Raw genomic sequence first — 15477 nt, forward strand, 5'->3', positions numbered from 1 at the left:
TATGAAAGACCTATCAGTCGTTTACTAACCCACTTACCGGCTAGAGCCTATCCCAACTAGCATAGGGCGCCAGGCAGGAACAAACCCTGGACAAGGTGCCAGCCCATCACAAGGTGAACAGACATACACACGCACATCTACTAGGGCTAAATTAGCATCACCAATCCACCTAATTGCATGCCTTTGGACTGTGGGTGGAAACCCACGCAGAGATGTTTAGAACATGCACATTTCATGCAGGGTGGACCCGGGATGTGAACCCCGGTCTACTTACTGCGCTACAGTACCACTGTGCCACCATGCCACCCAAGAGACCAGTGCCTGTAGTTATTAAGCGTCTCAGAGTAGGAAAAGGGTCCTAGCTGGCTCAAAAATCGCAGTGTGATGCAAACGTGGTCAGTGTATCAGTGCGCATATCCTGGGAAAGGCGGAATGTATTGAAAACACCAGACAACACTGAACTCTTAAAAACCTATTGATCTGACAAAAATGGGAATAATAGTAAAAGTCATAAATCTTGAATGTTACGTCAGTGGTGATTAATGTCCGACTCGGATAGCCACAGTGGCTGCAGCCTTTTGTTCCAACCCAATTGCTTAATTAGAAACTAATCCTGATCAATCACCGTTCTTATTTAATTTCATGGCTTGTGTCACATTAATGCACTTTGGAGGCAACTTAAGGGCTCTGATGATGATAATTCCTCAACTAACCAGGGGTTGGCGCTGTGTTCTAATGCCTTCTCTCTTCCGGACAGAAGCTTAATTACCACTCCACCGCTGACATCACTTCCATTGTCTGCCCTCCTGGACCCTCTTGGTCCTGCCTGGAGCCCATATAACCGCAACACAGGCAACATTGTGTTAGTTCTGTGCTGTATTTGCCTCTGAAAAGATGCTGCTAAAATCTTTTTTAAAAAGATCATCCATTTTTTTCCACTTAGATTATGGAAACAGAAGCTTAATAAATACGGCCACAGGTCTGACGTTGTGTTGTGTTTAATACTGTAGAGGGCATCCCTCACCCTTTAAAATCCTAGTTCTTTAATGGCACTTTATGGATCTTCACGGAGTTGTGTGGTTCCACATAGAGCTATTACTTGACCAAGCACCATTTCATTCTGGGAAGGTTTCTTTGCAAGTTAAGTTGGTCCTTTGTGCTTTGAAAAACTTCCTAATACGTAGAAGAAACCTGAAACCTGAACCCCTGTGTTATTGTGTGAAGCAAAAGTCCTTTAAAAATCGTGAAGAATTGGTACTTCACAAATTTGTTAACATCTCTTCATGGTTATTTACTGCACAGATCTAAGTTAAGTTTTTTTTTTCTGGAAACTTCAAGTGGATGGGTCATTTGGGAACCAAAAATGGTTCCCCCTATATGGCAACGCTCAGAAGAACCACTCTGGCACCTTTATTTTTAAGAGTACTCCAGGGATTTGTCCTGCTTTATGTGCGAGTCTGTGTGGCATTTAAAAGGCAGAAGGAGAATGATTTTGCAAGGAATAAGATGACAACATTGCATGGTGCAGCCATCTCTCAGTCTGGCAAATTCAATCTACAGTATATAACATCTGCAAGATCAGAACAAATCTGGCAGAGTATTCAGCACAGCACCTGGTCCAAGTTTTGGTCTTGTCACATCTGAACTACTGCAACACTTTGCTGATAGGTGTCACCAAACCACTGCAGAAGATTCAAGATGCTGCGACATGTCTAGTGTTCAACCAGCCAAGGAGGTCACGTCACTGTGCCTTCCTATAGCAGCATGTATTGAGTTCAAATCTTTGATGCCTGCCTACAGAGTAAATAATGGGTCAGCACCTATAGACATGGAGGCATTTCTGAGGTTCTATGTACCTTCTTTACCACTCAGGTCTGCTGATGAATGCCACCTGTTGATGCCACCTCTGTGTGGATTCAAATCTCAATCCAATCTCTCTTCATGTTTAGCTCCTAGTTGGTGGAACGAGCTGCCCACCTCCATTCAAAATTCTGACTATCTCAATGTGTTTAAGAAATGTTTGAAGACTCTCGCTGGGTGAATTTCTGCCTAACTGATTTTAGCTGTTAGGTTTTTATAACCTAGAAATTGTAATTCGTTTCTATATTGCTCTGAGCTCTTCACTTTTATCAATTTTGTACCGTTGACCTATGACACTCTATTATATTGAACTCTATTGTGAGTTGCTTTGGATAAAAACATCTGTTGAGCAAAAATATATATAATTGCAAACGCAGTCAATGCATGTCACACATGCTCATCAGAGGATCTCCTTACGGGCTCTGTCGAGGTGTATGCTAACCCACTGGGACGAGAGGGGTCGCTATCGCTAACATTGTCTTCTCATTGTCTCCCTGCCACATAGAGAAACCACCCAGTGAGCGCACTTGACTCCTTCCTTTTCAGTACCCCGTTCATAAGAACTCCAGCTATTTGGCATCATTTTGGCAAGAGCAGACAACTGGACGGAGCTCCTGAGCAAACTGTTCCTAATCCATGGCTAAGAAGCCAAGTCTTTCTTTTTTTTAATTTGCAGCCCAGAGACAAGGCCAACAATGCCTAAGGGACATTTCTTTTGTTTATTTTGACTTCTCATTAAACAGGATGACCCTGTTGGTGCCCCAAATTTTCTTCCAGCAGTCTGTCATTCCTGCACCCACCAAAGTCAGTATGGAAGTGAATGAATACTTTCAAACAGGTGATTGGATCACTTCTTGGGTCAGTTGGGAGGTTTATACTTACATGGTGCTGGTCACATTGGAGTCCATACGTGCTCTTGACTGTGACTTGACTGCATAAAATAAAGAAACAAGTAAATAAAAAGCAACTTAGGTGTCATACAGTAAGTGATTATCTCACTGTGAGCTCACAGAGGTAAAAAGCACAGCCGAGAATAAAACAGGAATAAAGTGTTGAAATAAAAAACAGCAAACAGCGCACAGTTTACAGTAATGGATGGAAATACACTAAGTGGTAAGTGTTATATATGCTGCCTTTTATTTTATATAAGTTAAAATGTCACGAAAGTAGCAATGAGCAGAACAGGCAAATTTTGATTCACATACAATTTTAAACTAACACTAAAATGTATTTTTCAGGAGATTTCGCAGTTGTGAAAGGCAAAATTCAGAAACCAATTATTTTGGGATTTTAAAGATTTTTAGGATGCCCCTTGTCACCACTGCTTTTTGTAATTGTCATTGAGCCACTGACAATTCGCTGTCGAAATGTTATTGAGATAAAGGGGATTATCAGAGAAGGACTTGAACAGAAAGTTTCTCTATATGCAGATGATATGGTACTGTATATATCAGATCCACAAAGTACTGGAGCTGCAGTGCTAACAGCACTAAGAGAATTTCAAAAGATTTCTGGTCTCAGAATTAATTTGAATAAAAGTGTGCTCTTTCCAGTGAATTCTCAAGCATACAATATTACAGTTGTGCTTGAAAGTTTGTGAACCCTTTAGAATGTTCTGTATTTCTGCATAAATATGACCTAAAACATCATCAGATTTTCACTCAAGTCCTAAAAGTAGATAAAGAGAAACCAGTTAAACAAATGAGACAAAAATATTATACTTGGTCATTTATTTATTGAAGAAAATGATCGACTATTACATATTTGTGAGTGGCTAAAGTATGTGAACCTTTGCATTCAGTATCTGGTGTGACCCCCCAATAACTGCAACTAAATATTTCCGGTAACTTTTGTTCATTTCTGCACACCGGCTTTGAGGAATTTGAGCCCATTCCTCCATCCAGAACAGCTTCAACTCTGGGATGTTGGTGAGTTTCTTCACATGAACTGCTCGCTTCAGGTCCTTCCACAACATTTCGATTGGATTAAGGTCAGGACTTTGACTTGGCCATTCCAAAACATTTACTTTATTCTTCTTTAGCCATTCTTTGGTAGAACGATTGTGTGCTTAGAGTCGTTGTCTTGCTGCCTGACCCACCTTCTCTTGAGATTCAGTTCATGGACAGATGTCCTGACATTTTCCTTTAGTATTCTCTGATATAATTCAGAATTCATTGTTCCATCAAGGAAGGCAAGCCGTCCTGGCCCAGATGCAGCACAACAGGCCCACACCATGATACTCCCACCACCATGTTTCACAGATGGGATGAGGTTCTTATGCTGAAATGCAGTGTTTTCCTTTCTCTAAACATAACACTTTTCATTTAAACCAAAAAGTTCTATTTTGGTCTCATCCGTCCACAGAACATTCTTCCAATAGCCTTCTGGTTTGTCCTCATGATCTTTAGCAAACTGCAGACGAGCAGCAATGTTTTTTTTTGGAGAGAAGTGGCTTTTTCCTTGCAACCCTGCCATCCACACCATTGTTGTTCAGTGTTCTCCTGATGGTGGACTCATGAACATGAACATTAGCCAATGTGAGAGAGACCTTCAGATGCTTAGAAGTTACCCTGGGGTCCTTCGTGACCTCGCCGACTATTACACGCCTTGCTCTTGGAGTGATCTTTGTTGGTCGACCACTCCTGGGGAGGGTAACAATGGTCTTGAATTTCCTCCATTTGTACTCAGTCTGTCTGACTGTGGATTGGTGGAGTCCAAACTCTTTAGAGATGGTTTTGTAACCTTTTCCAGCCTGATGAGCATCAACAACTGTTTTTCTGAGGTCCTCAGAAATCTCCTTTGTTCGTGCCATGATACACTTCCAGAAACACGTGTTGTGAAGAGCAGACTTTGATAGATCCTGTTCTTTAAATAACACAGGGTGCCCACTCACACCTGATTGGCATCCCATTGATTGAGAACACCGGACTCGAATTTCACCTTCAAACTAACTGATCATCCGTGAGGTTCACATACTTTTGCCACTCACAAATATGTCATATTCAATCATTTTCCTTAATAAATAAATGACCAAGTCTAATATTTTTGTCTCATTTGTTTAACTGGTTTCTCTTTATCTACTTTTAGGACTTGAGTGAAAATCTGATGATGTTTTAGGTCATATTTATGCAGAAATATAGAAAATTCTAAAGGGTTCACAAACTTTCAAGCACCACTGTACATTGGACACATTCCCTTTTATCATCGCAGATCAGTTTAAATATCTAGGGGTAAACATGACAAGTAAGTTCTTTATCAACAAAATTTTGCTGTCTGTATAGAAAAAAAGTAAGCAAGACTTGCATAGATGGTCTACCCTTCATCTCACTTTAGCTGGAAGAATTAACATTGTTAAGAAGAATATCTTGCCATGCCACCTTCTGCCTTAGGTCTTTGTAGTCACCTTTTAAATGCATGGGCATCTTCCAGATAAATGAAGCTATAATTGAGTCTAGTTTCTTAATGAACTGTTTTTTCATGTATATAGGGATGCTCTGAAATAAAAAATAAGCTTAGGAAAGATATTCTCCCTGCTAATATAAGATTAAGGGTAGACCATTTTATATGATTTTTTTTCCATGCTGTTAGAAAAATTGTGTTGAAAAAGATCTTTATATTTACTTGTGACATTTACTCCTAGATATTTAAAATGTTTCGGTAGAATGAACACATAGATGTCCATTCTAGTATGTTGTGCTGGAGAGTTCACTGGAAAAAGCACACTTTAATTCAAATATATTTTAAGCCCAGATGTATTTTGAAATTCTGCTAATGTCTTCATAACTATAGGCAAAGATGTTTGTGGGTCTGATATATAAAGTACCGTATTATCTGCGTATAGTGATATCTCCTGTTTGAGTCTTCCTCTGATAATTCCTTTTATCTCTGATGTCCATCCATCCATCCATTTTCCAACCTGCTGAATCCGAACACAGGGTCACGGGGGTCTGCTGGAGCCAATCCCAGCCAACACAGGGCACAAGGCAGGAACCAATCCTGGGCAGGGTGCCAACCCACCGCAGATCTCTGATGTATTTCTGAAATTAATGACTAATAGGTCATGCAAAAAGCAATGATGATAGAGGGCACCCTTGTGCTTTCCTTTTTTAGACAAATTGTTTTACCAGCTAACATTTGTTGATAACTACAACTTTACCCAATTTTATCAAAAATTGTGTAGCAGTAGTAGTGACTGCAGGGTCATTGGTTGAATTAACTATAATTATTTGTGAAACTGGCAGGTTGTAAACTTTAAATGAAGGGGTTGTGTGAAATTGTACTGTCACAGGTGAAAAGAAAAAGTGCCAGTTTCATAAGGTAAAGGGTTGTGAAAACGCAAAAGGACTTTTTTGTGTTTGCAAAATCATACATAATTTGAAGAAAAATAGCCCAAAATGAAGAGTCATGGCCAAGGCATTTTTTTTTACTCACTATGGAGTTACAAATAGCCCAAGTGGGTGTGAAACCATTTCACCTGTCAACTATGAACAGAAATCAAAATACACTCCACAGACTTACCATTTGCCTGATTAGCTGCACATCTCATTAGCAATATGAAGCCAAGCAGAAAGAAAACTGCAATCACTCCACAGATAATTATTAATACAAATGATGGCGGATTGGTTTTGGATGCTAGGAAAATAAAAATAAGAAAATTACTAATTAGCTGTTTTTTTAGATAGATAGATAGATAGATAGATACTTTATTAATCCCAAGGGGAAATTCACATAATCCAGCAGCAGTATACTGATACAAAGAAACAATATTAAATTAAATTAAATAGTAATAAAAATGAAAAGAAAGTTTTTGGGGACCCCAGCTACTGCAGGGTTTATACTAGGACTTGCAGACATAGGAGACAAATTAAAAACCCCAGTTACATGACATGACTTAAACCATGTAAGTTACTTAGACATACAGTATTTATTCTGACTTATGTGTTACAACCAATTTTTTTTCCTGGCTTGTATTCATTTTCTGTTTAATTGTTGTTTTATTATTTTCAAATTATTATAATGTTTGATGTTTTGGGAAAAGATAAAGAGGAAAAAGAAGATTTAGATTTGTTTTGTTATTTAACATTAATGTACTGGTGGAGCCCCAGGAGGCGGGGACACTCTGATGTCACTGCTGATTGGTTTTCTCTCTGCATTTCCATTCAGCTGAGAAGGAAGGCGCTAGCAGGAGATCCTTGAGTTTGTAAGGAGCTGATGGTGAGTTGTGCTTTTTCATTGGATTCTCTGTTTTTTTTTTTTTATAATTATTTGCTTCTGTCTTTGGATTTTGCTTTCAGGTTATGGGCTGGAAGTGTTTGCATTGAACAGCCTTTTTAGGCACACCGTTTTGCCCTTTTTGTGCTTTTTTTTTTCTATTTTTTGTTAATAAAGCACCCATTTATAAAGATTCCTGTTTGGGTTGTCTTTACAAGCCTGAGTTTTTATGGTTTTGTTTTTCTTGTAAGACATTTTTATATATTTTTGGAACTAGTTTCGCATTTTGGCCATGATGGATGCTTAGGGGGGAGGTTACATTCAGGGGAGACTCTAGTAGGGTTACTAGGTCCCTAAAAAATGTATAGCTGAAGGACAGCTTAAAGATAATGAATTTGCCCAAAAAATAGCCCAATGCCTGAGGTCGACAAAATAATAACACTAGAAAGAGGGGGTTAGGTACACACCATCAAAGATCTTTAAGGTTGGAGGCTGTCCCCTCAGAGATGTTTCAGAGTGATAGAATGGGTATATACCATCACACAATGAGGGAGATTGGTGATTTTACAATTGTAAAGACCTGATACGAGTCAAGCAGGGAAAACAGTGCCAGATAGATGAAAAACATATTAAAAATGCAGTGGCAGGGGGTTGAAAATTAGAGCAAAATACCACAATGTTTTTAAACATCCATCCATCCATTTTGCAACCCGCTATATCCTAACTGGTCTGCTAGAGCCAATCCCAGCCAACACAGGGCGCAAGGCAGGAAACAAACCCCGGGCAGGATGCCAGCCCACCTCTGGTTTTTAAACATGTAGCCCAAAACAATGAAGCCTGCAAAAGCCCATTTTTTCCAACAGACAACGATAAAAAATCACATATTTGAGTCAGGAAACCATGGACCTGGCAACACTGGCTAGGCTAAGGTTGAATAGGCATCAGCTTAGACACACCATGACTTGAGTGGTGCTAAGACACAGCCAACTACAACACCTCCACCCACCCAACGCATCTACTAAATGTCACACTAGCGTGAAAAGTACAAGAGGACCTCACCCCACTCTTTGATTTCACATCTAAATATGAATGTGCTATAATATCCAAGAGGGAACCCCCAAAGGCATGATTTTATATATTATTATGAACATGTTTAGAACTTTAGGGGGTACCTAAATTGTGCTCTTCGACTTAATTTATTAATATGAATATTCTCTCTCCAAAGCCCCCCATTCAATTTTAATATATTACTATAAATGCACTATGATGGGCAAGGGGGAACACCCACCCACTAAAGCCTAGGGACACCATGTACCTTTGAGCTGGCGCTGTCACTGGCTACATTAAGATCGGCCAGTGAAGGTCCTGACCTGCGTTGTGGTTCATTTTTAGGCCTCACACTCCCTTTCACCATGTCTGCAACGTCTTTTCACAAAAGTGACAATCTGACTGAAAATTTTGTCATGACTAGAAGAGTTTTTTTTTAATATTCTACTTTATTTTTAAAAAGATTGCAGGATTTAATAACATTTTAGAATACCGTATTCACAACATTTCATTAAAAAGAATTTTTGATTTTTCCGTATGTAATATACATAGTTATAGAATTTTTCTAGGGTTGGGTCCCACCTCTCATCCAGCTTTGCCAAGAGTGACGCTGGCTACCCATGAACCTAAACAATAATAAAACTAAAAAGATTTCAAAATAGCATCAAATTGAATGGCATTATAATAAAAGTAATAATGAAGTCACTGAATATGAGCTGTGCACTCTGTGTGTTACAACTAATGAACTTCAAAACACAAGGTGCAGGACAGAAGTGGACATTAGGCCAGCAGTGGTGTTGTGGAGTGAATCGCTTGAAAACCGAGCCAAGACATTCGGTTAATCATCGTCACGTGTCAAATCCAGTCTGTAATTCTGAGATACACCTAGTTGGTATAGTCAGTTAGTATTTTGGTCAAGATGAACATGGCTTGTCCTAAAAACCAAGAGATTTGGAGCTTGAAAAGTGGAAACCAAATGGCTAGTCTGAGAGCAATGAGATCAGAACTGGCTTAGTCAAAAGAACAAAGCTAAAGGTCTTAAGTAGTTGTTTCCAAAATTTATTGCTAAGGAAAACACTGACTCCTTTTATCAGGCATAAGGTGATGTCCCCAGAAACAACAAGGCCATGGCCATTAAAAAGCAACAGCAAAACAACACCATATAACGGAAATGATACAATGATAAAAATAAATAACTATAACAAATCTGATATCGAAACGAAATAAAGCATACAAAACGACACTCCCAAAATGTCTTCAGAACAATTAGCCTATCTGTCTGAAAAACATGTTCAATAAAAATAAAGTTTAACTTATATCTGAATCAAATGTTATGCCCGCAAGAGAATTTGGATTATCATAACTGTAATGGACGTTCAAACTCTGCATTTATGTATGTGTCAGCTTGAGACTTCATCCCCAAAAATGGGATGCAAAGATTCTTGTGTATGTATTGTGGACATCAGGATTTTTTTTACCTTAAAAGCATCACAGACCACTTTTACTAAATTGAGTAACAGAGATTAAAGAAATGTTAGGGAGAGCAAATAAGATCAACGCAAGAGGTTGGTGTCATTTGTAGTCAAAAGGACCCCTAAAGTCATAACCAGGTATTTTTAAGCAGAAAAGTACTCAAAAACAAAGATTATTTAGTAAGTGTTTCATCTGTTTTTCAAAAACATTCAGATATAATTTTAACTGCACAGCCACTTTAGAGATTAGTGACATTAGTTAAACAAAATGGCAGTGCCCATTAAAACAAAACAATTGCAGGAAAAACCTACATAAACAATGAAAGAAGTGCTATGTGAAACTGTCATTATGTACCGAATTCACTTTGGATTGCATACTTGTCTTTTATTTTTTTATAAAAGGGTTGAGGGTTCTGTATTTTATTCGTATCTTGTCAGGCTAATACTGTGGAACATTTTAAAAACTGCTAAAAACACATCATTTTCATGTGGCTTTTTGTAGCTACTTTCAGTTGTATTCTTAACAGACTATATGGGCATAGAATTAACATCTTTAGGGATCTGCTATTTGCATTACACCCATCCTCACTATTCTCTGTGGTTTCTTTCTGGTTCTTATGTGGTGGCAATCTGTGCCACCGCCACCTGATCAAGGCACCCTGCAGCCTCCTTAGATGTTGGAATGACAGGAGATGTATCAGCTGTCCACAACTTCATCAGAATCCTATCAAGTGATGCATGAAAACTAATAGTTTTGATTTAGCAACATTTGTGTTAAGTAGAATGTCCAGTGGTGGCTGGGCAGACTTTTGGCCTTGGAGCCCTGGCAGATTTTGTTTTTCTCTCCAGCCTAACTGGAGTTGTTTTTTTTTTTCTGTCCTCCAGGTCATCTGACCTTACCTTGTTTTGTTGTTATTTATTTGTTAATCTGTAGTCAGTCAGTCATTTTCCAACCTGCTATATCCTAACACAGAGTCACGGGGGTCTGCTGGAGCCAATCCCAGCCAGCACAGGGCGCAAGGCTGGAACAAACCCCGGGCAGGGCACCAGCCCACTACACTTAATCTGTAGTGCCTAATCTTACATTTATTTCTTCTTGTAACTTTCTTTTGTCATCTTGTATAGTTTCTAACCCCAAGTGTCATGAAGTTCTCTCTCTTTTTTTCAGGGTGACTGCCTTTTTGCTGTTAGAACATTGCAATATTAGAACAATCTGGATCAGAACAAGCCATTCAACCCCAAAAAAGCTCACCAGTCCCATCCACTTAATTCTTTCAAAATAACATCAAGTTGTGTTTTGAAAGTCTGTAAAGTCCTTCTGTATTCCACACCACTTAGTCACTTATTCTGTCTGTGGTCCTCTGAGTAAAGAGAAACTTCTTAATGTTTGTGTGAAATTTATCTTTAACAAGTTTTCAACTGTGACTCAATTTAAAGTCTCAGTCCAGACCCACTGGACTAATTCCCTTCATAATTTATAACACTTTGGTTATGTCACTACTTATTATCTGTTTGCTTAAACTGAAAGGGCTCAACTCTTTTAATCTTTCTTCAAAATTCATAACTTCCTCATAGCACTGAAATCAGCTTAGTCGCTCTTCTCTTGACAGGACTCCAGATGAGGCTTCACCAGTGTGTTATAAAGCTTGAGCAGAACCTCCTTGGACTTGGACTCTACTACACATCAGGGCGCTATATAACCTTACATTCTCTTAGCCTTCTTAATGGCTTCTGAACAATGTCTGGCAGTTGATAGTGACGAGTCCACTGCGACTACTAAATCCTTCTCATAAGATGTACTTTCGATTTTCACACCTCCCATTGTATAGTAACAAGGGTAGTTGCTACCTACATGATTGTTGACATCGGCATGTTCATGTTATGAAGGCTGTAACATCTGTAGAGATTTAGGATGATACTGGGACTGTAACTTATATATACCAAATGGGAAAGCCTTATTAAAGAGGTTCATGATATTAAAAATGTGCAGCCCATAAATCACTTGTTGACCCAAAAATATTTTTGCTTCATATAAAACTTAGACTGATGAACAGTTTTGTGAAAGCGACGAACAAGGAAGGTGACAGATTTCAAAATCTGAAGCAGATATTTCTATAAATAAATGATACTAAGATCAAGGAAGACATTTTTGTTGGTCCACAAATCAGACACGCCATTAAGTGACAGGTGGTTTGAAGATCTGCTAGCACGGCACACAGAAATTGTATGAAAGGCATTCAAGGATGCTTTTGATCATTTTTTGGCATCTACAGATGCAATTCAGTTGGTTCACAACATGCTTCTAGCATACAAATCCATGAAAGGCAATATATCACAAAAGGTTCATTTTTTTTTATTCATACGTGGACTTTGTCTCTGCTAATCTTGGAGCAGACCATGACAAGCACAGTGAAAGATTTCACAAGGACATTGCTATGATGGAAAAGTGGGATCAGGGCAAGTGGAATCCACCAATACTGGCCGACTATTGTCAGACATTGAAATGTGAAGCATCAGATGCTGAGTACAAATAAAAATCAGCTGCCAAACACTTTTAGCTCAACTGAACTAATGTAATGTAACAGCATTCTTAAGTGATTAAACACACTAAATTCGATAAACGTTAATTTAGTGTTTCTCCAAATTTACATGTGATAGAGTCAATCTGAAAGTACATTACTGTTAAACTTGAATCTGTCCAGCATAATCACAAAAAATGTTCAGGAAGCAAATTTGTTCTCAGTGGTTGTAGTTTTGGAACGACTTTTGACTCTGATCTTTGATTCCTGATAATTGATTTTATTGTGCAATTTTCTAGTTTTGACGCATCCTGTTTCCTGACTACTCTAAACCCACTGTGATAAATCAAGAGTCCAAGACGTTACAAAGGTTTGGGGCAGACACCCGTATATTGTTTTTCCCAGCTGCAAAAGGGTTTTTCGTATCACCGTGTCCAAAACAGAACTGACTATAATAGACCAAGATGGAGGCTTTTAAGGTCTGGAGAGGAAATGATGTCATCAGAATGGCCGGAACCAGAAGTGACGTCAGCAAAGGGGCCGGCTTTGGAAGTGACGCCTGAAAGCGCCGGAACCTTGCAGGATTTCCCGGGAAAGGTCTGTAGGGAACTGAGAAAGACAGTTAGCGCACTCCGCCACACCCTGGTCAGATGTTTTATTACACTTACTCAGACCCTTTAGCTGCCTCCTACTGGCACATGTGTGACAACACATAATCTATTTTGCTGTACCTCTGAATTTGATCAACTTTCAGTCCTGGTCACAACTTATGATAAAGTCAGTGCTACAATATTGAACATATTTTGAAACATGTAGATAGTATTTTTTTTTTCCTTGTTTAAATTATAACTTGAAAACAAAACACTGTGTTTTGAATTTTTTTTTTTTGTGTGATTGCTTTGAGATATACCTGTATATTACTGATTTCACGTTTTGCCATTGTCACACACATCCAGGCCCTGATGACACCACTTCCGGTTCCGACCCCATTGATGACGTCACTTTCTCTGCTTGCCTTTAAAACCATCATCTCAAATCAGTTCTGTTTTGGACTCCAACCTGTTCACTTCAATACAATAATTCATTCTATTTTGCAGCCAGGAAATAACCTTTCTGTGGTTTTTGTCGAGTTTGTGACACCATGTTCAGTGATTTTGTTTGAGTGGTTGTTAAGGTAACGTCTGGTACTGTCCAAACTAGTTACCATAGCACAACAAATGATGACGCCCATAAAAAAAAAAACAAATGGAGTCAAAAAGGACGTGAAAAAACGAATCTGAAAAAGATTTACTGAGCAGATATTAAAGTTTTCAAAGATATTTACAGTAATCCCTCGCTATATCGCGCTTCGACTTTCGCGGTTTCACTCTATCGCGGATTTTAAATGTAAGCACATCTAAATATATATCACAGATTTTTCGCTGGTTCGCGGATTTCTGCAGACAATGGGTCTTTTAATTTATGCTACACGCTTCCTCAGTTTGTTTGCCCTGTTGATTTCATACAAGGGACGCTATTGGCGGATGGCTTAGAAGCTACCCAATCAGAGCATGTATTACATATTAACTAAAACTCCTCAATGCTATAAGATATGCATCCCACACGGAGCTCGATTGTTTGCTTGTCTCTGCCTCTCTCTCACCCTCTCTGACATTCTCTGCACCTGACGGAGGGGCTGTGAGCAGAGGTGCTGTTTGCTTAAAAGATACTGACGCTCCTCTAAAAATGCGCTTTATTGCGGTGCTCGGCATATTTAAAAGCACACGTATTGATTTTTTGATTGTTGCTTTAATCTCGCTCTCTCTCTCTCTGACGTTCTCTGCGCCTGACGGAGGAGATGTGAGCAGAGGGGCTGTTTGCACAGAGGCTGTTTGCTTAGAAGATACTGACGCTCCTCTAAAACATGCCGCGGCAAACTTAAAAGCACAAGTATTGATTTTTTGATTGTTTGCTTTTCTTTGCGAGCGCTCTCTCTCTCTGAAATTCTCTGCTTCTGAAGAGAAGATCTATTTGCATTCTTTTAATTGTGAGAAAGAACTGTCATCTCTGTCTTGTCATGGAGGACAGTTTAAACTTTTGACTAAAGGGTGTTATTTCATGTCTAGAGGGCTCTAATAATGTTAACAGTGTGGGAGAGTTTATAAGGGCTTAAAATATATAAAAATAACTACACAAACAAATGGTTTCTACTTCGTGGATTTTTAGTCTATCGCGGGGGGTTCTGGAACGCAACCCTCGCGATCGAGGAGGGATTACTGTACTGATATTCCCATCTCTACTAGTACTTTTCCTGACCAACATCATTTACCTCATTCTGCCCAGTGAAATCAAGCATTTGTTATTGCAAAGAACAACAGTTTTAATAAGTATAATTGAAAATTCTCCTGTCATGTGTTACTATATACTAAGTGATAGCAGAATGAATTCATGCGACTGGACCTCTATACCAAGTGCATTCAATCCAAAGCATTTTGTATATTTCATCATCTGTATTTTTTCCCCAGACTCACCAGTAATTGTCACTTGTATCATGGCCAATACTAGTCCAGACGCAGATGTGCCAACGCAGAAGTACGTTCCATTTTGGTCCATTGTTGCTTTCCCAAGATGCAGCATATTGTTGCTGATGTTGCTTGAGGAGATCTGAGTAGAGTTTTTGAACCAGGAAACATTTTGTATAGTTTCATTATAGCAAGAAATATTAAATTCTGTATTCAATAAGACTGAGATGTTCATAACACTCAGTGTTGCTGGAATGCAGTTGTTGGAATATTTTCCTGCAGGGAAAAAAACAAAAATCTATTCAGTACTTTACCATAGAAAACATTTTAAAAAGCAGAACTGGGCATGAATCATTTGGCATTACTAAGTGGAAGAGGGTCCTCCAGGTGCAAAAGCTTTGCAAGATAAATGGGGTAAAGCTGCCACAATCACAGTCTGCCACAAGAAGCCCGGGTATAGCAATTAAGACCTTCAAATATATTAAACTGTGTGTACAGAATGATATTTTATGTATGATATAAATACACATATACACTGCTCAAAAAATGAAGAGAACACTTAATCACCTCAGTCTAACACCAAGTCAATGAAGCTTCGGGGATATCAATCTCTCCGGTTAGGAAGCACGAGTGATTGTGAATCAACTTCACCTGCTTTGGTGCAAATGAAAGTGACATCAGGTGACTTGGAGAGGTAACAGCAAGATACCCCCCATCTTCCAGCATGACCAATTTGGCAGTGGGTCATTGATGGTCTGGGGTGGCCTATCCTTAGAGAGTTGCACAGGCGTCCACTTACTAGGCAATGATACCCTGACTGCTGATGAAATCCTCTGAGCCATTGTCAGACCTTACATTGGTGCAGTG

The 15477-nt window shown here is 39.0% G+C and overlaps 1 protein-coding gene across 4 annotated transcripts in view; it reads right to left on the reverse strand.

The window, feature by feature from the left end:
* LOC120543056 overlaps positions 1-15477 on the reverse strand; it is a 39339-nt gene that overhangs the window by 668 nt on the left and 23194 nt on the right. For all 4 annotated transcript variants that reach the window (XM_039775898.1, XM_039775900.1, XM_039775901.1 and 1 more), the window contains 3 exons: positions 14620-14886; positions 6379-6492; positions 2743-2791 (listed from right to left, as the gene is read on the reverse strand). In XM_039775898.1, coding sequence (XP_039631832.1) covers positions 2743-2791; positions 6379-6492; positions 14620-14886 — 430 coding nt within the window. The remainder of the gene's footprint in view (positions 1-2742; positions 2792-6378; positions 6493-14619; positions 14887-15477) is intronic.

This window comes from Polypterus senegalus, chromosome 13 (genome assembly GCF_016835505.1).
Source record: "Polypterus senegalus isolate Bchr_013 chromosome 13, ASM1683550v1, whole genome shotgun sequence".
NCBI classification, from domain to species: Eukaryota; Metazoa; Chordata; class Cladistia; order Polypteriformes; family Polypteridae; genus Polypterus; species Polypterus senegalus.